The sequence below is a fragment of the Hemitrygon akajei genome, chromosome 1, assembly GCF_048418815.1.
Source record: "Hemitrygon akajei chromosome 1, sHemAka1.3, whole genome shotgun sequence".
Taxonomy (NCBI): Eukaryota; Metazoa; Chordata; class Chondrichthyes; order Myliobatiformes; family Dasyatidae; genus Hemitrygon; species Hemitrygon akajei.
In genome coordinates, this window is record NC_133124.1 from 135,975,185 (window position 1) to 136,002,334 (window position 27,150).

General features: G+C 40.2%; 1 protein-coding gene across 3 annotated transcripts in view; it reads left to right on the plus strand.

Annotated features, from left to right (window-relative positions):
- The window catches only part of rims2a (regulating synaptic membrane exocytosis 2a), a 1,051,530-nt gene that overhangs the window by 808,421 nt on the left and 215,959 nt on the right, over positions 1-27,150 (plus strand). For 2 of the 3 annotated variants that reach the window (XM_073052040.1, XM_073052005.1), the window contains exon 20: positions 20,180-20,286. The exons of the other annotated variant lie outside the window; for it this stretch is intronic. In XM_073052040.1, coding sequence (XP_072908141.1) covers positions 20,180-20,286 — 107 coding nt within the window. The remainder of the gene's footprint in view (positions 1-20,179; positions 20,287-27,150) is intronic. 3 annotated transcript variants of the gene reach the window in all.

A 27,150-nucleotide genomic window follows, 5' to 3' on the forward strand; every position in this document is an offset into this window, starting at 1 on the left:
CTTTTAAATGTTGAAATCAAGCTCACATGCACACTTGAGCTGGCAGTTCAATCCACACTCTTACAACGCATGAGTGAAGACCCTCTGTGCTGCACATTACTGTTGTGGGCCTGAAGATAGATAAGTTCCCTGGTCCTGATGGAATGCATTCCAGGGCACTAAAAGAAATGGCAGAAGTTATAATAGAGGATTTGGTGATGATTTACCAAAATTCTCTGGACTCTGGGCAGATTGGAAGACAGCGTATGTCATGCCTCTGTTCAAAAAAGGATGTAGGCAAAAAGCAGGTAACTAGAGGCCAGTTAGTTTAACATCTGTAGTTAAGAAAATGCTTGAAGCTATCATTAAATAAGAAATAGCGAGGCATCAGGAAAGAAATGATCAGGCAGAAAGAAAAATGATCAGAAAGAAAAGAAAATCAGGCAGAAACAGCCTGGATTCAGCAAAGACAGGTCCTGCTTGACAAACTTACTGGAGCTCTTTGAGGATATAATGGGCAGAGTGGATAGAGGGGATCAGATGGACATTATTTACTTGGATTTCCAGAAGGCGTTCAATAAGATGCCACGTAGAAGACTTATCCATAAGATAAGGATGCATAGAGTTGGGGGGTGATGTATTAGCTTGGATAGTGAATTGGTTAACCAATAGAAAGCAGAGAGTTGGGATACAGGGATGTTACTCTGGTTGACAATCTGTGGTGAGCGGTGTGCCACAGGAGTCAGTGCTGGGCCCACAACTGTTCACGATATACATTAACGATCTGGAAGAGGGGTCCAAGTGTAGTGTATCTAAGTTTGCTAATGATACTAAGTTGAGTGGAAAAGCAAATTGTGCAGAAGATATTTGTCACAGAACTGCCACTCAGTGGATGTTTTTATATGACCATAAAACATAGGAGAAGAATTAGGCCATTCAGCCATCAAGTCTTCTCGGATTTCCATCATGGATGATTTATTATCCCTCTCAACCCCGTTCTTCAGTCTTCTCTTCGTAACCTTTAATGTGCTGACTATCCAAGAACCTATCAACCTCTGCTTTAAATGTACTCAATGATTTGGCCTCCACAACTGTCCATGGCAATTAATTCCCCTTAATTCACCACCCTCTGGCCAAAGAAATGCCTTCTTATCTGTTCTAAATGGACAGCCCTCTGTTCTGAGTCTGCGAACTCTGGTCCTAGATGCACCCACTATAGGAAACTTCCTTTCCACATCCACTATCTAGGTCTTTCAATATTAAATAGGTTCAATAAGATTCCCCCTCTTTCTTCTAAACCTCAGTGAGTACAGGCCCAGCACCATCTAACATTCCTCAAACATTAACTATTTCATTCCCGGAATCATTCTCGTAAACCTTCTCTGGACCCTCTCCAATGCCAACACATGCTTTTGTAGAAAAAGGACACAAAACTGATCACAATACTCCAAGTGCAGTCTGACCAATGCCCTAAAAAACTTCAGAATCACATCCTTGCTGTTATATTATAGTCCTCTCAAAATAAATGCTAACGTTGCATTTGCCTTCCTTATCACCAATTAAGCTGCAAGTTAACCTTTAGGGAATTTCACACAAAGACTCTCAAGTTCCTCTGCACCTCTAATTTTTGAATTTTCTCCCCATTTAAAAATAGTCTACCCCTTTATTCCTTCTACCAAAGTGCACGGCAATACATTTCCCTACACTATATTCCATCTCTCACTTATTTGCCCATTCTCCCAAACTGTTCATCCTTATGCAGATTCCCTGCTTCCTCAATACTAATCGCCCCTCCACTTATCGTCCATCATCTGCAAACTTAGCCACAAAGCCATCAATTTCATCATCCAAATTGTTGACATTTAACTTGAAAAGAAGTGGTCTCAATATTGACCCCTGCCAAACGCCACTAGGCATGGGCAGCCATCCAGAATAGGCCCCCTTTATTCCTATCCTTTGCCTCCTGCCAACCAACCAATTTCTATCAATGCTAATATCTTTTCTGTAATACCATCGGCTGTTATCTTGTTAAGCATCCTTATGTGAAACACCTTGTCAAGTGCCTTCTGAAAATCCAAGGAATCCAAGGAATCCACTGACTCTCCTTTGTGTATCCTGCCTGTTTTTTCCTTAAAAAAAATTCCAACAGATTTTTCAGTCAAGGTTACCCCTTAATGAAACCATGTTGAATTTGGCTTACTTTATCATGCTCTTTCAAGTACCCTGAAGCCCCATCTTTAATAATGGACTCCAACATCTTCCCAAGCAATGACGTGAGACTAATTGGCCTTTAATTTCCTAAAAGAGTTTCCTTCTTAAAGAGTTGAGTGAATTTGCAATTTTCCAGTCCTGCAGAACTATTTCAAAATCTTGTGATTCTTGAAAGATCATTACTATTGCCTCCGCAAGCTTTTCAGCTATCTCTTTCAGAAACCTGGGGTGTAGTCCATCTGATCTAAGTGACTTAACTACCTTCAGACCTTTCAGCATCTTAAGCACCTTCTCCTTAGTAACAGCAACTACACCCACTTCTACCCATTCACTCCCCCCCCCCCAACATTCTGAAATCTCTGACATACTGCTACCATCTTCCATGGTGAAGAATAACACAAAATACATATTAAGTTCCTCCGCCATTTCTTTGTCCCTCATTATTACCTCTCCAGTATCATTTTCCAACAGTTCAATATCCATATCATTTCTCTTTTGCTCTTTATATACCAGAAAAAAATTGGTATCTTCTTTTATCTTACTGGCTATTTAAACTTCATATATCATCTTTTTACACCTTATGGTTTTTATTAATTGCCATCTTTTGGTTTTTAAAAGCTTTTCAATCCTCTAACTTCCCACCAAATTTTGCTATGTTTTAGGCCCCCTTTTGCTTTTATGCTGTCCTTAACTTCCCTTGTCACCCATGGTTGCCTTATAGTTCCTTTGGAATATTTCTTCACCTTTGGGATGTATCTATGCAGTGTTTTCCGAAATGCCCCCCAAAAACTCCAGCCATTGCTATTCTGCCATCAGCCCTGCTAGTGTCCTTTTTAATCAACTTTGGCCAGGTCTTCTCTCGTGCCTCTGTAATTCCTTTTATTCCAGTGTAATATTGTTACATATGACTTGATCTCTCTCTCAAACAGCATGGCAAATTCTCTCATATTATGATCACTGTCTCCCAAGAGTTCCTTTACCTTAAGCTCCCTAATCAAATCTGGTACATTACACAACACCCAGTCAAGAATGTCTGTTCCCGTAGTGGGCTTAACCACATGCTGCTCTAAAAAACCATCTCCTAGGCATTCTACAAATGTCTTCTCTTGGGATCCAGCACCAACCTGATTTTACCAATCTACATGCATATTGCAATTCCCCATGACTGATTATATGCCCTTCCCATTTCCTATATCCCACATCCTGGCTACTGTTCAGTATAGAACTCGCATCAGGACCTTTTACACTTGCAGTTTCTTAAGTCTACCCACATGAATTCTACATCTTCTGATCCATGTCACCTCTTTCTAAGGATTTGATTTCATTTTTACCAACCCCCTCTGCCTACCTCCCTGTCCTTTCGATACAGGATGTATACTTCCGTGTTAAGCTCCCAAATATGATCTTCATTTAGCCACATCTCAGTGATGTCTGCAATATCATACCTGCCGATCTCTAACCAAGCTACAAGATCAGCTACCTTATTTCGTATACTCTGTGCATTCATATATAACAACTTTCATCCTGTATTCATCACCCTTTTCAATTTTGCCCCCATATAATGCTTCACTTCATTCCACTGACTGTAACTTCACCTTATCATCTGCCTGTCCATCCTCTCAGACTCACTACACAATGCCAACTGTCCCATCCTTATCCCTATCACTCCAGTTCTCATCCCTCTGCCAGTTTAATTTAAGCCCTCCCCAACAACTCTAGCAAACCTGCCCACAGGCACAATAGTCCCTAATAGGTTCAGATGTCTCTCATCTTTTTTTTGTGCAGGTTATACCTTTCCCAGGAGTTATCCCAATAATCAAGAAATCTGAAACCCTGTCCCTGCACCACTTCCTTGACCACTCATTCATCTGTACCATCATCCTATTCCTGCCCTGACTAGCACTGGGAGTAATCCAGAGATTACTACCTTGGAGGTCATGCTCTTCAACCGCTCCCCTAATGCCCTCTATCCACTGCACAGGACCTTTTCCCACTTTCTACTTATGTCATTGGTACCAAAGTGCACCATGACCTCTGGCTGCTCATCCTCCCTCTTGAGAATCTTCTAGAGCTGCTTTGAGAGATCCTAGAGCCCCAGCAATTGGGAGGAACACACCGTCCTGGCTACTCATTCTCAACCACAGAATCTCCTGTCCGTCCCCCTAACTATCAAGTCTCCTATCACTACCACTCTGCCTGACTTTACACTTTGCTGCTTAGACTCAGAGCCAGCAAAAGTGCCACTGGCCCGGCTGCTGCTGCTGTACCCTGATGGGCCATTACCCCCCCCCCGTATCCAAAGGGGTATTCTTGTTGCTCAGGGGAACTGCCACAGAGAAACCCTGTACTGACTACTTCCTCCCCTTACTTCTCCTGGTGGGCACCTTTCTCTGTAAACTCCACAGGCTGTTGTGTGTGAAATTCCCAGGAGATCAGCAGTTTCTGAGATACTCAAGTCATCCTATCTGGCACCAACAATCATTTCATGAAGTCACATAGTTCACATTTCTTCCCCATTCTGATATCTGGCAGGAACAACAACTGAACCTCTTGACCATGTCTGCATGTTTTCATGCATTGAGTTGTTGCCCCATGACTGCCTGGTTAGATATTTGCATTAATGAGCAGCTGTACAGGTGTATGTGGCTAGTAAGTGTGTGTAGCTGGGCTGCTGAGCCCTAACCTTGTTTAAGCCTTTAACAAAAAATGAGGTGTGGTTATACTTCCTACTTAGATTCAGTTATTTATCAAAACATCGGGTGGCAGCATGAAGACATGTCACTACCAAAGGAGATGTAATGTGTTCCTTCCCTCCGCTAGCCAGCAAGTCATCCTTGGACAAGGTGTAGCACCTCCTTAGCCCTCCAGGCAGGGTCACATGTAACCATGGGAGCAGGTGGTTGATGGTCATGTGAACAGCTGGTTATGCGACACTGACACCAGGCAGACAATCCCTAAACAGTATTGATAATGGCTGGGGTCACCCATTTTGTAAAGACACTGCCCAGAAGGCAGCAATGGCAAGCTACTTCTGTAGAAACAATTGCCAAGAACGACCATGATGGCCTAGGTCATACAATATTGCACATAATGAACAGACATCAAAACATATAATGAAATGAATCATCTGTGTTAACAACCAACACAACCTCAGGATGTGCTGGGTGCAGCCTGCAAGTGTCACCACGCATTCTGCAGATATGTTTTTTCCCTGAAGATAATAGCCTTTCCACTTTGTTATACCTCAAAACCTCTATTTGCAGTTTCTCAAGTCTGTCAATATCCTAAATGAAGAGACAAAAAAAACGAGGATACAGAATAAGAACCTGCAATTAATCCACTTGAATATATTCTGCCATTCATAAAGATCATCCCCCCTCCAAAACAGTCTAATTTATACTTCAAGTTGGTCTAAGCAAGAGCCTACTCATACATAATTTCTCCTCTTCAAGGAAGGAGCTTCTGGAAATAATACTGAATTTATGGTCTTACTCACTCAACACTACATTAATATTCCTACTATTATTACAAATAACATTATTAACCCTCATGAATCAGAATCAGGTTTAATATCACCAGTCTACATTGTGAAATTTGTTCAGTACCAGTGAGGTAGTGTTCATGGGTTCAATGTCCATTCAGAACTTGGATGGTAGAGTGGAAGAAGCTGTTCCTGAATCATTGAGTGTGTGTCTTCAGTCTTCTGTACCTCCTTCCTAACAGTAGCAATGAGAACAGGACATGTCCTGGGTGATGGGCGTCCTTAATGATGGATGCTGCCTTTTTGAATCATCACTCCTTGAAGATGTTTTGGATACTATGGAGGCTAGTGCCCATGATTGAACTGACAAAGTTTACAACTCTCTACAGCTTATTTTGATCTTGTGCAGTAGCCTCCCCTCCCTCCCCCCATACCAGTCAGTGATGCAGCCATTTAGAATGTTCTTCACGGTACATCTATAGAGATTTGCAAGTGTCTTCAGGGACATACCAAATCTCCTCAAACCCCAATGAAATATAGCCATTGTCATGCCTTCTTTGTAACTGCATCAATATGTTGGGCCCAGGATAGATCATCAGAGATATTAACACCCTGGAACTTGAAATTGCTCACCCTTTCCACAATGATTTGTATGTTTTTACTATGGTACCTAAAGAGATGAAAAGCTGTAATCCAAATATACCAGTATCAGATTTATACATTACAAGCATAGGAAAAAAACTCCTTAGAAATATTTATTGACAGAATAACAATATTGTTTAACTTTATCATTACAATTTTCTTTGTTTAAAAACATGTTGAAGTGAATGTAGTTGTTTATGATCATTTTATGTGTGATGAACAAGGGTAGTTTGAATTAAACAAACTTTAAAGAATATAATTGCTAAAAGATATTATGGAAATTAAGCCGGGTAAGAGAGAATGTAACTGTCACAAGCCAACCAGGGAAATATGCCTGAGTTTTACTGACAATAACAGGAAGGATAAAACAATAGATGGAGAATAATGGCCAGTATGTAAGTTCTTCAGAAATAGCCCACTATTTTTCAGTATCTCTTTCTGGCCCACATGCTACGGGTAATTTAAACAATATTTTAATCCTGAATTGAGTATTTATCTCTCCTAAAGTACTATCAACTTCAACTCTGCTGCTCTGCTGTCATCACAGTCATTTCAGAAGTTGACCCCCCCCCCCCCCACCCCTGGCTCTACAATCAGAATCAGGTTTATTATCACCGGCATGTGACGTGAAATTTGTTAACTTAGCAGCAACGGTTCAATGCAATACACAATCTAGCAGAGACAGAAAAAAAAAATTCAATAAAACATAATAAATAAACAAGTAAATCAATTACGTATATGAATAATTTTTTTTAAATTGTACAAAAACAAAAATACTGTATATTAAAAAAAGGTGAGGTAGTGTCAAAGCTTCAATGTCCATTTAGGAATTGGATGGCAGAGGGGAAGAAGCTGTTTCTGAATTGCGGAGTGTGTGCCTTCAGGCTTCTGTACCTCCTACCTGACAGTAACAGTGAGAAAAGTGCATGCCCTGGGTGCTGGAGGTCCTTAATAATGGACGCTGCCTTTCTGAGACACCACTCCCTAAAGATGTCTTGGGTACTTTGTAGGCTAGTGCCCAAGATGGAGCTGACTAGATTTACAACCTTCTACAGCTTCTTTCAGTCCTGTGCAGTAGCCCCTCCATACCAGACAGTGATGCAGCCTGTCAGAATGCTCTCCATGCAAATCCTTGCAAATGCTCAGTCCACTTCTAACTTATAGGTCCTTAAACATGTCATACCCTGCTAAATTTGCACTCAATTTCCCCAGACCCTTTTGTAGTTCCCTCTCCAACAGACTTTTACCCCGTCATAGTAGATAGTCAGCTTTACAAGTTGTGTTTAACCTGACTTAGTACTGCTCCTAGCATGCCTTTCTGCTCATTTGGCCATTTAAACAGTGCCGTTTTGATCCACGGTATTATAAATTGAAGTACCACCTGAACCATATTTTGTCCCCTTGCTATTCAGTGTGTTGCTTTCAACATGGCTGGAGATGAAGTGATATGGTGGGGTGACAGGGACAGCATGTGGTAATCAGCAGATGGTTGCCCATGTGCGATCATCTTTTGTGACACCTCACGGGGTTTAGATACACAGTTAAGGAGTGCCAGGTTCACTTCCTCTCATCCATTTGTCATTGTCTCACCATCACTGGTTGACGTATAATGCAAGTGGGACAGGGCATACGCAGGGATTGTGATGGAGGAGTCTGGTACTGGTTTGCACAGTGTGATTCAGTGCATATGACTGTCATGATATTAAGTCTTTAAGATAAACCCCAATTCTCATTTGTTCACCGTGGTCTTTGCGTGGTTATCTGAGCTGTAAAGGACCTTTCTGTTTCTGACATGCTAACAGGTTCAATAGATTAATTTCTACTTAGCTTACTAACTTTAATACAGTCAAAATTGAGTATATTGTCATATGCACAGATGCAATGAAAAGCTTACAGCAGAATTGTAAACGCTTGTATAAGCAATATTCGCAAGAAAAGCATTATTTAAACTTAAATAAAATTAGTTTTTCAAGAAGGAACACATTTAGAACAAATAAAAGTCAATTTTAGTACAAAGTGTTCAGAGTGTTGCTAAGCTGTAGTGATTTGGGTTTTGCCGGTTGGTTCAAGAACAGAATAGCTGAAGGGAAGGAGCTGTCTTGAGCCTGGTGGTGTTGGACTTCAGGCCTCTGTAGCTCCTAGCTGATCGTAGCTGCAAGAAGATGACATGGCCCAGAGGGTCAGGATCTTAGGACTGTGCCTCCCATTGATACCAGTAAGTTGCTAGCCAAGCCATTTCAAATGCCAGTTTAGAGTCAACTATGTTGGGAGAGATACCAACCTGGAAGCTACAAGATCACTAAAGAATTTCAGAAGCAGCTCTTATGACCTGTTCCACCATTTGTCTAGATTTTCCATCTCACTGCCATTTTCCAGCACTTTAGCCATGTCTCTCAATTGGTTAAAAGCCTAGTGATTTAATAAACTTGTTTGAATGAAATAATGACTGAACTTCCAAAGAGCTCCAGGGTAGTTAATTCCAAAATTTTTTCCTCACTTCAGTCTTAAATGACCAACCCTTTATCCTTAAACTGTATCTCTGCTCCTGGGGTCCTCAACGAAACATCCAATATGCACATAAACTGTTAAGTGCTATGAAAATTTTATAGATTTTACTGAGATCTCCTCTCATTCTTCTAAAAGCTAAATAGCAAAGGTCACTATGAACCTTCCTCCAGACTTATAGATCTGTAAATCTATTTTGCCCTCCCCAGTAAAAACATCTGAACAGCATAAATTTCCATATGTCACTGATGACTTCCACCCTTATCTCAATTTTTCCATTTTCCTAATACTAGATATTGGATTTCTTGTGCAATTTCTGATGCTGATGTACAGAATTCAGTAAATGTGCACTTCTCCGTTGTATACAAAAACGTATATTGTAGCATGGACTCCATTTCAAATTAATGACTTGAATGAGGAAGTGGAAGGGTGTGTTAGTAAGTTTACGGATGCTGTGAAGGTTTGTAGAGTTATGGATAGTGTAGGAGGTTGTCTCAAGTTACAACAGGACATTGTCAAGACATAGAGGTGGGCTGAGAAGTAGCAGATGCAATTCAACCCAGAAAAGTGTGAAATGATTCACTTTGAAGGTTGTATTTGAAGGCAGAATACTGAGTTAATGGCAGGATTCTCAGCAATGCAAAGAAACAGAGGGATCTTGGAATCCAAACCCATAGATCAAAGTTACTGTGCAAGTTGGTAGGGTTATTAAGAAGGTGTTTGGTGTGTTGGCTTTCATTAGTCAGGGGATTGAGTTCGAGTCACAAAACAACATTGCAGCTCTATAGAACCTTGGCTAGACCACACTTGGAATATTGTGCTCATTTCTGGTTGCCACAAGGGTGTGTACGCTTTAGAGACGGTGCAAAGTGATTTACCAAGATGCTACCTGTATTGGAGATCATGTCTCATGAGGATAGATTGGTCGAGCTAGGGCTTTTCTTTTTGAAGCAAAGGAGGATGAAAGGTAACTCGATAGATGTATATAAGATGAGAAGATGGTAGATTGAGTAGATATCCAGAGACTTTTTCCCTGAGCAGAAATGACTTATACAAGGAGGTATAACTTTAAGGTAATTGCAGGAAAGTAATGTGGATATGTTAGAGGTGTGTTTTTTACACTGAATGTGGTGGAAGTGTGGAATATGCTGCCGGGGTGGTGGTAGAGGCAGATACATTGGGGACATTTATAAGACTTTTAACTAAGCACAGGCAAGATTGAAAAATGGTGGGCTACATAGGATGGAAGGTTTAGATTGACCTTAGAGCAGGATATAAGGTTAAAGTGCCTGTAGTGTTCTATGGACTATATTCTAGGAAAACCACTACATTTTAAAGTTGATTTAAAAGAAGAAAATAGCTTCAAATATTCACATGTTAATTGCTGTCACAGAGGAGCTGGATGATGAGGAGATCAGCAAGAGAACAGAGCCCCATCTTCCCTGGGCAAAAGGAATACATTTTTCATTGAATGTGAGCATTTCCTCCTCTTGTCCAGGACACCAGCCATTGGCACACTACCTGACAGGGTGTGTTCCAGCAAAGAGAGAGCTCTTTGGATCTCTCCCTTGTTTGAAATCAGTGACGTTGCCTGGGTTGTTTGAGATTCCACCCCAAGCTAGAACACGTGAACATTAGTAGCTCAAGACAGGATCCCATTATGTACAGGCCCAGCTAAACTTGGCCTCATTTTTCCACCTCATTTTTAGGGTGCTCATTGCAGAAATTTTTGATGGGACTTGTGGATGTTTGGAATCTGCATTAGAATTAGACTCAGGTTTAATGAGGGGACATTTGATATAGGTATACAAAATTACGAGAGGTATTGATAGGGAAAATGCAAGCAGACTTTTTCTGCTGAGGTTGGCGCTAAAACCAGAGGTCATGGGTTAAAGGTCAAAGGTAAGATGCTTAAGGGGAACATGAGTAGGATCTTCTTCATTCAGAGGGTGATGAGAGTGTGAAATGAGCTGCCAGTGGAAGTGGTGGATGTGGGTTTGATTCCAACATTTAAGGGAAATTTGGAAAGGTACATGGATGGAAGAGGTATGCAGGGCTATGGTCCAGGTGTGGGTCGATGGGACTAGGCAGAATAGTAGTACAGCATGGACTAGAAAGGCCTGTTTCTGTGCTGTAGTACTCTATGAATCTAAAACTGGATAATATCACTGACATGTACCATGATTTTTTTTGTTTTGCGGGAGCAGTACAACACAAAATAGTTAGCAGTCAGCTGATTCTACTGAGCAGCAAAGATGTCAGTTGTCTTTGTACTGGTATGAAGATTACTGATTATGACATCTGCACTTTAACAGTGGGTTAGTCACAGGAGACCTAAATGGTAATGCTCTAGGAAAGATTGTCAAATCAAATTTGGTCCAAACATTTCAAGAGAACAGCATCTTAAAGGCCAATGGGAACATCGTCAGCATGTAAATTTTCCAGAATTGCAGTTGTTGGACTGTAGTTCAAATTTAAATGACTACTTTAAAATACCAGCTTAATCAAGCTTATTTTTGCTAAGATCACATTACAATATTCCAAACACACAATGTGCATTTAATCAGGAATGCCAGTGAGACTGCACACAACTAAGTTGTTTGTCGAAATGGAATTCACTGAATATAATTTTCAATGTAAAATGCTGAATAGAATAATAATTTATTTATCTCCTTGCACTTAACCCACCATATTAAAAATAGAGCAAACTATAAATTAATTTAGAATTCTACTCATTTGTCCAGTATTTTCCAATGAAATTGCATGTTTCCTCCAGATAAGTTTTAGGGCCACCTTTAAGCTTTTTTGTCCATGAGCTAAGACATCTTTGTTATTGATCTTCAGCAAGTCACTGGTAACAAGAGTGCAGTGTGTCAGATTCTACGGATGTGTAAATACTGTTGGGCAGATAATGCAAGGTCCTAACTTAATAGTGCCATTTATAGGTTTGTGTCATTATTAACTTTGAAGGCAGTCATTAATTTTAAATACTGGCATAATGGTTAGATTACTGGAATAGTAATCTTGAACCTTGGAATAATAATCTAAATATGTGAGTTCGAAACACATTTTGACAACTGTAGGATTTTAATTGTGTTAATTAACTAATCTATAATGGTTTTGTTTGCATCTGCTGTAATTTAGAAGGATGAGAAGGTGCTTGGTTGAGATGTGTAAGATCTTGAGAGGCATTGCAGAGTCCCCTGCCTGGAGACACCAGTGTCACTCCCATTCCTGGCCAGATGCAGAGTGCCCATCAATCCTGTGCAAAAGCATCCCTGCATCTGTCAGCATGCTATCCATGGTGAAGGATCTCCAGGAAAACAATAAGGATGGCCCATCCTTAGAAATTCATCAAAGCATTGATAACTAAAAACTCCTACCAACCAATGTGCTGACTCTAAAAGGTATTAGTAGGTTTTAAATGCCGGGATATTCACAGATGCATTAGTTATTAAAAGTGAATATTTTTATTCTAAAAGGACAACATCAGTTACCTAAAATCACTTATAATTAACTAAGAATATTGGTGAAGGATCTGAAGGAAATACCCCAAAGTAATGTAGGGAAATCTGTACAAGTTTGAGATGTGCCACCTGCTCCTAAGTGAAGAGTCACATTGGACCTTTCAGATCCTTCATGAAGTCCAAGTATCTGTGAGTAACAATACCTGTGGGTGGAATCTAGCATGTATTGACATTTAAAAGGCTAAAGGCCCAAAAACCAACAATATTAGCAAATGAAATTTAATCTAATATCTATTCATAAATAGCTAATAATTCAATAATTCTCCACTCCTAGCCTGACAACTTGCTGAACGACGGGTGATTTTTATCTTCACAGTTGAATTAATAAAAGTGGTGTTTTAGAATGGAAAGCACTTCAATGCAGAACTTACTTCTCATTTACTAACCTGCTGGAACCATTACTCACTGATCTCACATGGCTCTCCCACCCCACCTCCCCATCCTGCTGCATATAGATAGTACTTTGAGCAGGGACTGTATTCTTGATAAAGTCCAAGGTCCACATTGTTATGCAAAATCTCCAGTTAAAAGTGGCAGTAGGTTCAAAGGAAGCAACCGTATGTCCATAGTTTCCAAATGGAGGCAGATGGGTTTGTTAGGGCTTTTCTCCCTTTGTATTCTGAAGGTAGTGTCTCCAGGATATAAATAATACATTCTTATTTTGACTGAATATGCTTCATTAAGGAAAAGGTTTTTTTTGAGATACAGTATGGAATGGGCCCTTCCAATCTTTTGAGCCATGCTACCCAGCAATTCCCCAATTTAATCCTAGCCTAATCACAGGACAATTTACAATGACCAATTAACCTATCAATCAGTGCACCTTTAGGAGGAAACCGAAGCACCCGGAGGAGAAGTATCATTATCATCGTCATTCAAACCCCATTACGGAGGCTCAATAACTAGGGGGTATAGGTCTGGGTAAGCAATAAGAGATATGGAGAAAATAAAAGGAACATGCCCAGGGTGTGGTTGGATTCTGGAACACATCATATAACTCAATAATTAATATAGATGCTCTCAATATTTAAAAGATATCTAGATGATCGCTTAAGTGGGATTAGACAGATGGGCATTGATCAGTATTGATGATCAATGTGGTCGTGGTGGGCTGTATGTCTTTACAATTGTGTGTACATGGTTTATTAATGCCAAGGCTGAAATAATATAGTTACTTTCTGGAAAGAATTGGATTGGATGACTTACTGCAGCATTTCCCTGAGTCAACATCAGAAAGTCAAAGTTGAATCAAGTCATATGCACAACTACATGTATGCACGGGTGCAGTCAAAAAGCTGAAAGTGATCAAAATGGTCATAGCATTACTAAACTGTAGGGATTAGCGTTCTGCCTGTTGGTTCAAGAACAGAATGGTCGAAGCTAAGTAGCTGTTCTTGAATTGTTGTATAATATGAACATTGTTGATCTAATGTTCAAAAACTGTTCATGGTAGAGAGAGAAGAACAACTTTTGTTAAGTTAATGCATTCCAAACACTAGGCTAAATACAAAAGGAGACAGCTTTTTTTTTGCAGAAGAGTGCACATAATACAGTGTCATATGTCCACCACTTCTGACTCCTTGTTGCATTTTCAGTGCAGTTTTCAGCGGATTTTGGTGTACATTTAGTTCCCTAGTTTATTCCCTTTTCACCAGTGCTATTTCAGTAAACTCCAAACCTAGAATAAAAGTTTGAATTTTGTTTCAGAATTTTATTGTGCTAAAAGAAACACAAAAGATGCCTGAGTTCTCTTCATTCTTTTAAATAAATCACTATGTTTAAAGTAAATAACAGGGTGACAGAGCAATTTCTTTGACACTAGTGTATGGCTGCAAAGTGCTTGAGCCACTTTGAACATGGGATGAATTGTTAATGATCATTTCTTGCCAAATTACAATGAATTCCGATCGCCTGGGATGAAGGTAGAGATGGATGTAAAAATGAGGACAAATGTTGACCCATGGTATTTTGGGAATCAGGAAGAATGCATAGAAATACAGTTTTGAAGAGTGATTCTTCAATTTTTGATACTTCTCAATAATCTCTCACAATCTAATACAGTTTGGAACTGATGTTGGACCTCGATTTGCATAGCCTTTCAGGAGCTTCCCTCATTCAGGGTCGACCATGAATGGTGCATCCTAGTTGTAGAGATACACAAGCCTGGGCAGTACAATATGGAGAGCAACCTGCTGCCCATCTAGCTTCCACTCTCCACACATCTGATGAACCCAAAGGAACGGCAGAGACTGATACAGTTTAGCACCAGTCGTATCTCAGGAGTTGCCAGTCAGCACTGAACTCAATGTTGCACTGCCTCAGGGACTCCAGCTCCAGATTGTTCCCTCGGGGTTTTACTCCCGAAACTTTCCCCATGAGTGGGTATAGCTGCAAGAGCTCAGAGCTTTCCTTCTCCAAGAAGAGTTGTCAACCACGGTTGATGAGGCTCATCTGCCCAAAGGACTGGCTTTAAGGTGCAAGTAACCTACCTTTACCCTTTTTCCTGTCAGTAAAAACAATGTAAATGCATAGTCTTACACCTTGGGTGTCATTGGAATTGTAAATGTCTTCTCAGCAGTCGTTAATTATTGACCAGCCAATATTCAGGTAGAAACTTAGCTGGCTGAGTGGAATTTCTGTTCCCTTGGCTTTTGTTGGATTATTATTATATTGTGTTTGATCATCAGCACTGTCTGTATAGGGTGCTTTAACTGATAATTTGATAGGTTTTTGCATTGTTAATAACTCTAAATATAGGGCTTCAGAAGCAGATATCCAAAGTCAGCACTATAAACTTCCTAATGTCTGAAAACTAGCAGTGTTGCTGTTGAGTCAGTAGGTGGAAGTAGGTAGAGATCTCAGCTGAACAGAAATGTCGAGGTTTATAATCCCATGCTGTCGTTCAAATGAGTTGCCACCAGGGCCAATTTGTTTTCAAGTGGACATAGTTTTGAAGAGCAGGTTTCTCTAGATCTCATCTCCAGCCTAAACTTATCCCTATTCAAGCTTTCCTAAAAGCAAATGTTCCAGCTAATTTCACTTGTGGGAGCTTGCTCTATACACAATATCCAAATTCTGATAGTTTAAAAACACTTCTGCTGTCCACTCTGTAAAGCATTTTGCTACATCCAGAAAATAGCATGAACAGCTCCATATAAATACAATTCATTTTCTCTTATGATTCATTCCTCATCCTGTCACTCATGGAAGGGCTGAGTAAAAAAATCTTCCTGTCTGCAATTGACACATGGCTGTGACAGATCTTGCAGCTCAATTCTCAACTCTCTTGAGCACCTCTCAAGTGAATGAAATTGTGATAGACCCCTGTCTTTCTTGCCTTATTTGCCTACTGTCACCTTTCTCACACCTGCTGGAGTTACAAATAACATCTCTGATTTCCGAAGCTCTGAGAACATTCCGGAAATCCTGGGGCAATATAAAGGTGTCAGAAAATGAGCGATACAAACCCTTTCCTTTTTCTCACATTTGCTCTTGTTATTGCAATATTCCCCAGTAGAATGAACAAGAACACTATCTGGAATTGATGTTATACCTGTATACTGGAATGCAACAGACAATCTAGCATTATTAATAATTATTGTTGCATTCTGGGCTATAAATTCTCTTGCATGCTGCTGCAGGGTAAATGGACTTAGGGATTGCTCATTTCCCTGAACACAATTCACTTGCACTACCTCATCTTGTTATATACTGAGATTTCTAGGACTTTTCATGGAAGAATTGAAGGCGGCCCCAAGCTTTCAGTAGCAGCATTCCCATAACATGAATCAGACATTGTGGGATGTAAGGGGTTCTGTACCTCCTGCCCAATGGTAGTACTGAGAAGAGAACATGGCATAGATGACTGAGGTCCCTAATCATGAATGCTGCTTTCTTGTGGCAGTGCTCCTTGTGAATGTGCTGAAGGATGGAGAGGGCTTTTCCTGTGATAAACTGGGCTGCATCCACTAATTTCCGTAATCCTTTCCATTCCTGGACATTAGTGTTTCTGTACTAGGTCGTGATGCAAGCAGTTGGGATGCTCTTCACTTGGCATCTGTAGAAGTTCGTCAAAGTTTTAGGTGACATGCCAAATCTATACAAACGTCTATGTAGATGTTGTAATGCCTTCCTTGGGATGGTACTTACATGCTGGTCCCAGGACAGACGCTCTGATATGATGATGCCAAGGAATTTAAAGTTACTGACCCTCTTCATCTCCAATCCCCTGATGAGGACCTCCGACTTCTTCCTCCTGTACTCAATAGTCAGCTGTTTGGAACCAGTGCTTCTCTAAAAGCTGTATTGCGCAAGGAAAATGGAGTGAAATTTGTCTTAATTTTCTTATTGTGTGCAAGTAAATCTTTCTTTCTTGTGTTGAATATTTGCAACAGGATATTTAGAACCATATAACACTACAGCACAGAAAACAGGCCATTTGGCCCTTCTAGTCTGTGCCGAAACTTTATTCCGATACAGTATTTAACAATATAAACTCCCAGACATTTAGTTTTCTTGGTTTATCACCATCTTAGAGTCAATTTTCCTGAATTTTACTATATAAGTCCCTAGCTGATAGATTCTGGGGGTAAAAAAGCTAGAAAATCACTTCATTACAATTCCTTCCTCTTAATGTTAGTATGAAAATCATTGTGGTAAATTTGTATCACTAACACCGATACATGAATCAGAGGCCATTTCCCTTTTACTGGTGTTTGCGTGATTTAGCTTCTTTGAGCCTTATCTGAAACTGTGGATTAGTTGCTTAACTAGGATATGTACAGTATGTCTACAAGTACTTATTCATGATTTCACTTCCTGTACTTTGTTGGAAAGTGGAAGACCCAACATCCATGTTTCAAGAAGCCCCACACTGGTCTTCTGGACCAGTAACAAAACATCAAACTCATTCTTCTCGGAACAATAGTTTTGAATTTGCTCAAGCTTCTCCAAACCCAGTGCTGGAATTTAGCTGATTTCTGATGAATGTCCAGAAAATTGCCAGAGAAATTCACCAGAATTTTTTCTCAAATAAACGACACTTCTACTGAGTGAAAGAAGTGAGTTCCAAAACCCTAATGGGCAGAATTCTGGAAGAAATACGATAATTCCCTCTTTTGGTATGGGAAGTGGCAGTCCTAAAATGCACACAGTAACCGTCACCACAGGAATTCAAAGAGTATTCAAAATTTTAACATGCTTTACCTTTCCTTCTATCATCTTACCTCCAACAATATCTTGGCTGCCTTACTGGAAATCTCCCTTTCTACCCTGTCCAAGTCTAAGGATTTGGGATGTAAACCTTAGATGGGCCCTGAATCTTTGAATTTATCTAGAACAGGGTTCCTAACCTGGGGTCCACTGACCTCTTGCCTAATGGTGTTGGCCTATGACATAAAAAAGGTTGGGAGCCACTGACCTAGATGGACTATTGAATAGAGTTTAAGTGAATTAAATCAAATTACTGAATCAACATACTCATCCCTACAATATAATCTCTTCCCATTTTCTCTGCTTGCAAAGTTGCCTTTGACTTAAGATGATAAAAACGTTTACATTCTAAAGGAACACATTTGAATCCTTCCATACAAAGTAGTCAGTTTTCAAATATAGGCATACAAGTTAGAATCATGCAAAATGTCCTCTGATTCAAGAAATATTTCTTCCTCGGGGTTTACTCCCAAAGCCTTTCCTATGAGTGGATGTGGCCGCAAGGCAGCGGAGGTTTAAAATCAGACTTTTCCTTCTGCTAAGTGGGGTCCTGTCCAAGGCTGACGAGCCCAGCCTGCCTGAAGCATCTGTTTTTAGTTGCCTGTGGTCCGCCTTTGCCCCTTCTCTTGTCAGTTGATACAGTTCTGCTGGTTGGAGCTGGTTGTCAGAGGCTGTTAGAGACACACATAACTTGGAGCACTTTATAGGTAGTGGGAGCTTACCCCACTACCACCCCCGGCTATAACAACCTTAGGCCTAAAATGATGAATGCCATAATTCACCCTTAGGGTTAATAATCTTAATTTGACATGGTAAGCCTATCTCAGTTTATTGTAGCAATTACTTTGATTTTTGTTGCCAAGCAGTGGCAAAAATGATAGCCTTAATTGCTTTCTTTGTGAGATTTACTCAGAGACAACATGGATCAACGTTTATCGATCGTCGAGTGTTAGTTTAGTAAAGCTCCTAACCATGGTATTTCACTGACTCTGGATCAGATATGGCACATTAGGGAAGAGGTTGTTTGTAGTGAATAAGGAGGAGTAATAAATCAGACAGAAACCTGTTTCTCTCACCTTTTTCTGACTCAGAGAAAATACTTCGGGTTGAGAGGTCACGTTTACTTCTTAGAGCTTCTTATTCTATGAACAGCTTGATGAAGAGTGGAGATGGTGGGACTGGCATGGTTCTGGTCAATCTTTGAGAAACAAATGAATGTAAAACTGTAGCAGCAGTAAATAAAGCTGCCGTTAAAATTTTCAATCAGTACTCAATTCAAAATAGATTCATGGCTCTTGACGACCAGGCAGGGTTGTGTTCGTGTTCACGTGATATGACGCTGAGTCCTGCTGTGTAGGCTGTGGAATCCTTCACTGTGCTGTACTGGCACAGGTAACTGTCCTGAGATTTTAGTTAGTCTTTGGGAGAATTGTAGAAAGCTAGTGAGGAACTCTCATCTGCAATATTACACAGAACATTACAGCACAGTAATATCGGTATCTCCTTCCAATAATATCTATTTCCCCTCCCCTTCCCCCCTCCCCTCTTCCTCTATTCCCCACTCTTGCCTTTGACTGCCTATTATTTCCCCCTGAGTCCCCTTCCCCTTCTCTTCATCCTATGGTCCACTCTCCTCTTCTATCAGATTCCTTCTTCTCCAGCCCTTTATCTTTCCCACCCACCTGGCTTCACCTATCACCATCCAGCTAACCTCCTTCCCCTCCCCCAAACTTTTTATTCTGATGTCTTCCCCCTTCCTTCTCAACCCTGAAGAAGTGTCTCTGCCCAAAATGTGACTGTTTATTCACTTCCACAGATGCTGCCTGACTTGCTGAATTCCTCCATCATGCGTGTGCTGCACAACACAGCGGAAGCCCTTCATTCTATGATGTTGTGCCGTCTTTTTAACCTATTTTAAGATCAAGCTAACCCTCCCCTTCAACATAGCCCTCCATTTATCTGTCATCCATGTGCTTATCTAAGAGTTTCTTAAATGCTCCTAATGTATCTGACTGTACCACCACCTCTGGCAAGGCATTCCATGTACCTACCAATCGATGTGTAAACAACTTAACTCTGGCAAAACCCCATACATTCCTGCAATCACAGTAAAGTTATGTCCCCATGTATTAGCCATTTCCACCTTGGGAAAAAGTCTTTGGCTATCACTTGCTTCTTTTTTTACCCTCATGATATTTCTATAGCAGATCAGTTGAGATTACTTCTTTTAAACCAGACAATTTTGTTACTAATATTTGATACTAATCCATCATTAACTATGCAAATCTTCTTTTGTCTTGAATGAAGATCTCTCTGAGTCAAAACGATCTGAGGAGTGAGAGGTTTTCCACATGCTATGCTGAACATCCATCTTCAAAATGGCTGCACACAGCCTTTTGCTTCTGGAATTTGATTCAATTGATAGATGAATTTCAGAAATGGCATACAATGGGATAATGCATTTACTAGGGATGAATTTCTGCCCCAGAGTCTTGTCCAAGTCCCTGACCAAGTTCCACCTCAAGCACAACATTACTCGTATTACATTTGCCATGTCCAACAAAGGATTAGAGGGATAAGTGCCAATTCCATGATGATGTTTAATTTGGATTTTTCTCTACAGGTTCAATGGACATGGAAGAAAGAACTCGCCAAATGAAAATGAAAATGAACAAGTACAAGCAGGTGGCAGCATCAGATTCCAGGCTGGAACAGGAATATCATTCTAAGGCAAGTGTGAAATCCTCTCCTGACATAAAAGACATCCAAAGCAAAATTGAATCAATGCTCACATAGGCTACAGTTTTACATTGGAGGCAATGATTTGTTTGTTATAATAGGTAGTAACAAAAAATATTGAAAATATTCAATGGGACAGCATGGTAGCATAGTGTTTAGCACAACGCTTTACAATACCAGTGACCACGGTTCAACTCCCACCACTGTCTGTAAGGAGTTTGCATGTTCTTCCAGTGACCGCATGCATCTCCTCTGGGTGGCCTGGTTTCCTCCCACAGTCTAAAGATGTACCAGTTGGTAGGTTAATTGGTCATTGTAAATTGTCCTGTGATTAGACTTGGGTTTAATTGGGGGTTACTGGGCGGCATTGTTCAGCAGGCTGGAAGGGACTATTGCACGCTGTTTCTCAAATAAATAGATAATCAGACAGCACTGAGAAATAACAAACATTTCAACCTTTCACCATTTTGTAGATGTTCAGAAACAGAAAATGGTGGTGATAAGGAAAGATCATATTAGCAGTCAGGAGTGATTCAATGATAAAAGGCTTAGATGTACAGGGTGAGAAAGAAAGGCAACAGGGCAAGAAAGAAACTATGGAGTCTTGGTTCCCACAGCATGGAAAAATCCAACAAGAATGTGAAATTGTTGAACACGATGTTGATTTCACAAGGATGTAAATTGGGTCGTCAAATTCTGAGGTATCATGAACTTCTGTCAGAACAGAATTCTAAAAAGTGGGAACAGACAGGTAACATGGCCTACAGTCAGAGGCTGAAGATCATGGAAAGATGGAACATCAGACAGTACAGGTCCTCTGGCCAGTTGTGGTTCAGCTCTTTGAAGGAGAGGTCTTGCTCTGTCATGGCCAGTAACTTTGTATATTCCTCATCATCAAAAACCTGTCTATTTCCACTTTTACAATTATTAATATAGTCAGATTCTAATATGTCTTAAGTAAAGCATTCTAGATATATGCACTAAGCAAAAGATTTCTTTTTGAGCACAGTATTTGATCTCTGGTTATTAACTGACTCAGAGAAAATTTGTTTTCTCAATCATCTGAAAACCTCCTCTGGATCACTCCTAAGATTTCTGAGTTCCAAGAAGAACACTCTTAACTTTTCAAACAAAAACAGAATATGTAGGAAGAACTCAGGGGGCCAGGCAGCATCTCCATTGGGAAATGGACATTTGGCATTTAAAGTCGAGATGCTTCATATGGACTGAAGAGTAGAGGGGAGATAGCCAGTACTGAGAGTGAGGGAAGGGGGTAAAGCTAGAGCTGATAAGCAGTAAAAAATGTTAGTGAACCACTGATCTTTATCTGAAGCTTGGCTGTCTACATGACCATCTACATACATGAAGGTTCTACAAAAGCTCAAATCTTTATAATGCTCTTCCTTAATTGTACTGCACTAAATCCTCATAATCTATTGACTGACCATCTGTAGATCCATGTACTAGCATTGTATTACAAGAAGTGTTGGGAAATACAGCATATTCCTCCAGACTCCTCTCCTTTGGTTTCTCATGAGTCCTGTTTATCATGAAATGGATTGCATTTGACAGCTTATGCTGGCAAGAAATGTTGGTATATGGCCAGAGCTGGAGTCACTGGGAACACTGGTGTTCAGGAATCTGGGCAGGTTCTACAACTAGAGGTCTGGAGTATTAACCAAGTATATAGCTGAAGTTGGGGTCAGGGTAAGAAACATTTCAGGTTAGCAACATGGGCTAGTTCCTACCAAAACAGGAATGAAGTACAGTATACATTGAAACCTGCATTTCAGTTATTATACTGTATATTTCAGTTAAAAGGGGTTGGCCTTTGTATGTAATCGCAGCCTGAGTGTCATTACATATCCATATTTTTTTATCCACGGGTAGTCTGTGGTCCCAGCCATCTGGAATAATAAAAACAACATGTATTTTAAACAGAAGTTGAACAGTGCAATGGTGGTAAAGCTGAATCTTAAAAAGCATAACTGAAAGCCACCCTACATATTAAAAACATTTACTAATACATATTTCTTCTTGTCATCTGTTTGACGTCACGTCTGTCATTACCATTTACCCATTAATGCCACTTTATTTTACAAAGATCTCCATTTAGTACTTAAGGCAGCATTTAATATTTGCATTGTTATAGGCCATTTTATTTCTAGTTAATTATTTATAGTTTATGTATTCATATTTTTGAAGAGTTCAGTGTAAAGTTGTGCCCTAACCATATCTCCACCTTAGCTTGCTTACCCTCATTAGCTCTTTTATTCTCTCGTGAATGTATTTTTTCTCTTCTCTATACTCTACTCCTTTCTCTATTTTATTAACTCTTCATTCTATTTTAATTTTGCTTTTCTCCCCCCCCCCCCCCTTTTTTGTCCTTGATGCTTCACCTTTGAATGCTTTGCCCTTGGTCTGTAACGGAATATGTTTACACATTGTTTTCCCAGAATGAACTCCACTATTAGACCTTGTATATCGTTTTCCCAGTATGCCGGTGATGGTCTCTATTTAACTCATTCACACTCGTTCTTCATATCTTTTTATTTTTCTCTGGTTTATTTATATAATTAATTCAAAGTGGATTACATTGTATTTATTGTTAACTGGATGACTTCTGCAACACACTCCCATGGCCCCATTTCATATAACTAATGCTCAGGGTAATTTTCCCTCTCATCCTAAATCTCCTGCCTTTTCCCCACATCCCTTCACTCCCTGACTAATCGAGAATTTATCGACCTCTGCCTTAAATATACCTCATGACTTGGACTCCACAGCTGCCTGTGTCAATAAATACCATAGATTCACTTCTCATTGACTAAAGAAATTCCTCTAAATTGTCATCCTTCTATTCTGAGGCTGTGTCCTCTAGTCTTCGACTCTCCTACCATAAGAAACATCCTCTCCACATCCATTCCACCTAAGCCTTTCAACATTCTATAACTCTTCCCCTTGATTCTGCTTGTTCTCCATTCTGCATTTTCAACGTAAAACCTAGCCATTGAACATTGTCCCATGTGCCTGCTCACGTAGAGATTAAGAGAGGTGTGTCAGGGTGCTGGAGCAGGGAACCAATCACAGACCAGTACTGTGCACACAGTGATATTAATTGAGTAACACAGCCCAAGGTGCAAACAAAGCTGGCGTCAAAGTTCAGGAAAACTCACTGGCACAATCTGGCAACAAGCAGGTGAAAACACAGGACTGAACTACACTGAGCAATAAACAGAGAGGCAGATAATAGGTGGAGCACAATGAGACACTGGTGGCATCAATACAGGTAATAATGAGAAACAGATGAGAGATGGAGTATTCAGTAATACAGGGGCTGGAGTAGAGCAAGAGTGGGGACAAGAGCACATGGCAATACAAAACCACAGACTGACAGGTAGGGGGAAGCACACAAAAAGACAGTGTTCGACTGGAGGTACTGATGAGGTGTTTAAATGGTGCACGGGTTTATACATTTTTTCTAAAACCAGCATCCACTTTGCATAACCCTACCAATGTAAGAACAGAGAAAACACCTACCCTGTACTATTCCAAGGAACAAGTTATCTTATTTGGGCATGCACTAAATCCTGGAGGAACTCAGCAGGTCAGGCAGCATCTATGGAAATGAATACAGTCAAGACCCTTCATCAGGATCTTAGATGGATTGTGAATTGTTGGCACTTTAAGATATAGGAGCCATTCAACTCAACATGTCTATACCACTATAGTTCCACCATTCTAAAATGGCTGATTTATTATCCCTCCCAACCACATTCTCCTCACTTCTCTCTATAACCTTTGCCATCTTTACTTATCAAGAACCTATCAACCACTATTTTCAATATGCCCAATGACTTGGCCTCCACAGCCTTCTGTGGTAATGAATTCCACAGATTCATCACCCTCCCTCTGCCTAAAGAAGTTCCTCCTCATCATTGTTCTAAAGGGATGTCATTCTCTTCTGAGGCTGTGCAATCTGGTCCTAGACTCTCACACTATCTAGAAATATCCCCTCCATGTCCACTACATCTAGGCCTTACAATATTTGGTAGGTTTCAACAATATTTCCCTCATTCTTCTAAATATCAGTGAATACAGGCCCAGAGCCAGCAAATGATTCTCATACATAAACCCTTTCATTCCTGTGATTTAAGCGTGGTCTGATCAATGCCTTATAAAGCCTCAGTATTACATCCTTATGTTTATGCACCTCCAATTTCTGAATTCACTCCCCATTAGAAATTAGTCTACGCCTTCTACTAAAGTACATGACTGCACACTTCCCCAGTATCCTGTCTGCCACTTTTTGCCCATTTTCCTAATCTGTCCAAGGCCTCCCGCAGACTCCCTGCTTCCTCAATACTACTTGCCCCCCACCTATCTTTGTATCATCTGTAAACTTGGCCATGAAGTCATCAAATCCATCATCAAGATCATTAACAAATAATGTAAAAAGTAGCAGACCAGACACAGACCCCTGTAGAACATCACCAGTTGCCAGCAACCCAACAGAAAAGGTTCCTTTTATTCCCACTCTTTGCCTCCCTCTATCAGCCAACCCTCTATCCATGCTAGTATCTTTCCTATAATGCCACAGCCGCTTATCTTGTTTCGCAGCCTCATGTACGGCATTTTGTCAAAGGCCTACTGAAAATCTAAGTTAATAACATCCACTGACTCTCCTTTGTCAATCCTGCCCGTTATTTCCTCGAAGTATTCTACCAGCTATATCAGGCAAGATTACCCAGAAGGAAAGATGCTGACTTGAGCCTATTTTATCATGTGCCTCCAAGTACCTTGAAATGTCATCCTCAATAATAGATTCTAACTTCTTGCCAACCACTGGAGTCAGACTGACTGGCCCATAATTTCTAGACTTCTTTAAGAGAGGAGTGATATTTACAATTTTCTTGTCCTCTGCATGCACTGTTAAAATGTACAGTTAATTTGTATATACCTTCCTGATACAGAGTGTTAAAATCCCATTGAGCCAGACCCTCGTGGTGCCAATGTCTTGCATCATGTAATAATAATGTGCAGCTTGTCTAAACAAGCTCCACCTACATACCAACTGAGAAAACCTTTGACAAAGTCATACCCAGAGTTTTACTGTCTGTCTAAGTTAATAGGTTTTCTCAATGGTTGTGAAAATCCGTGATCCAAAAGCTTTTGCCTTATATAAGGAATTAAACCTGCTCCCCCATAGACTCCGTGAAAAATATAGGAATAGAGAACAATGACATTTCTCAACTCTCAGATTCCAGCTCAGTCTAAAGGCAGTATATAGATTGGGGATTTTGGTGTAATATTTTAAAATAAATTATATTAAGTATGTATATGTGTTCAGCCACAGATAGTGTAATGCATCCAATTCTGGTCAAATATAAGGACCAGTTAGAGGGTATAGAAAACGTTTATTAGAATGGTTCTTGTGATGATAAACTTGTTTTAGGAAAAGGCTGGACTGTTAGTATTGCTTTCATTAGAGCTCAGAAGATCAAAGGAAGATGTGACAGTGACATTGAAAATAATGAAGGACTCAGAGTGGATGGAGAGAAACTATTTCCATTGGAAGAAAAGTCAAAAATCAGAGGGCATAATTTAAAAGTAAAACATTCCACATACTGAGCAGGTGTTAAGTATATGGAGTGCATTACCTGAAAGTGTGCAAGAGCTGGATTCTTTCATGATGATTCTCACAGGACACATGAATGTCTTGGGGGAGGCTAACCTACAGATTTTGGCACACATGGGTCAGAAAGCATTTGTCAGAGTTTGTGAGATAGATTTTTCCTTCTCTGGTCCATGACAGACTTCAGGCTGTCAGCCCCTTCTTGAATGCTTCTTCCCATCTATGAGCAATCATGAGCCCAGGGATTACCAATAATTGGTGGGGACGTTGCACTTTCCAAAGGTGTTTAGCGAACATCAATGAATACTTTTCTCCATCTCACTGGTTATTGTTTTTTAGAACAGCTCAGAAAGGAGTTTCTTTAAGGACTTTGATCTTGGGCATGTCCTTCCCAGTGGAACCAACTGAATGCTTAGGGGCTCAGTGATGGAGATGTTAGTCAAGGCAAGGATGATGACAGTGATTTGAAATATTTTGCATAGACTGTTTCATTGATACTTCTTCAGTGCTTTGACCTGCCTACTGAGTTAATCCAAGTCTTCGAAACATCTAGGAGAGCAAAGATCACTGTTGTCCAGCGGACCATGAGGTCTATGCTGGACATGAGGTTTTGACCTTTGAACATTCTTTCTCCCAGAAGACCAAAGGTTCTGATTGTACTTTGTACTTTACTGATGGCAAATTTATTGGTGATCCTGAGGTAAGGAAAACAGGCCACAATTTTCAGGGTTTCATCTTACACCTTAATTGTTCAAGGAGATTGCTGTACAGTGGGGAGAGGTTAGCTCAGGACCTTTCTTTTGCAGATGTTGGGTGTGAGGCCCATCCTCTCAGATGCTTCAGTGAACATCTGGTCATCAGCTAAAGATTGCCTACACGCTCTGCATGTGTCATACTGCCACTCAACTAATGAAGTCAAGGCGATTTTGTTCCTGATTTGGAGTGGTTCAAATCTTCAGAGAGTCAACTGCATGAAATCAATCTATTACTAAAAAAATGGAAATTTCTTGAACAAAATCAGCATCTGGAACTTCAAATTTCAATTTTTCCCCTGAAATTCCCAATACTAGCTTTCACTGCACACCTAGCATTTCCCACATTTGTTCCTCTAGAAATAAGCAGGTTTCAAGTATTCAGATCAATGAGGAAGAAAAAACACTTAAGGGTATTTACTTAAAGTATTACACAGATAAGATAGATATGAACAAGTTGCATGCCTT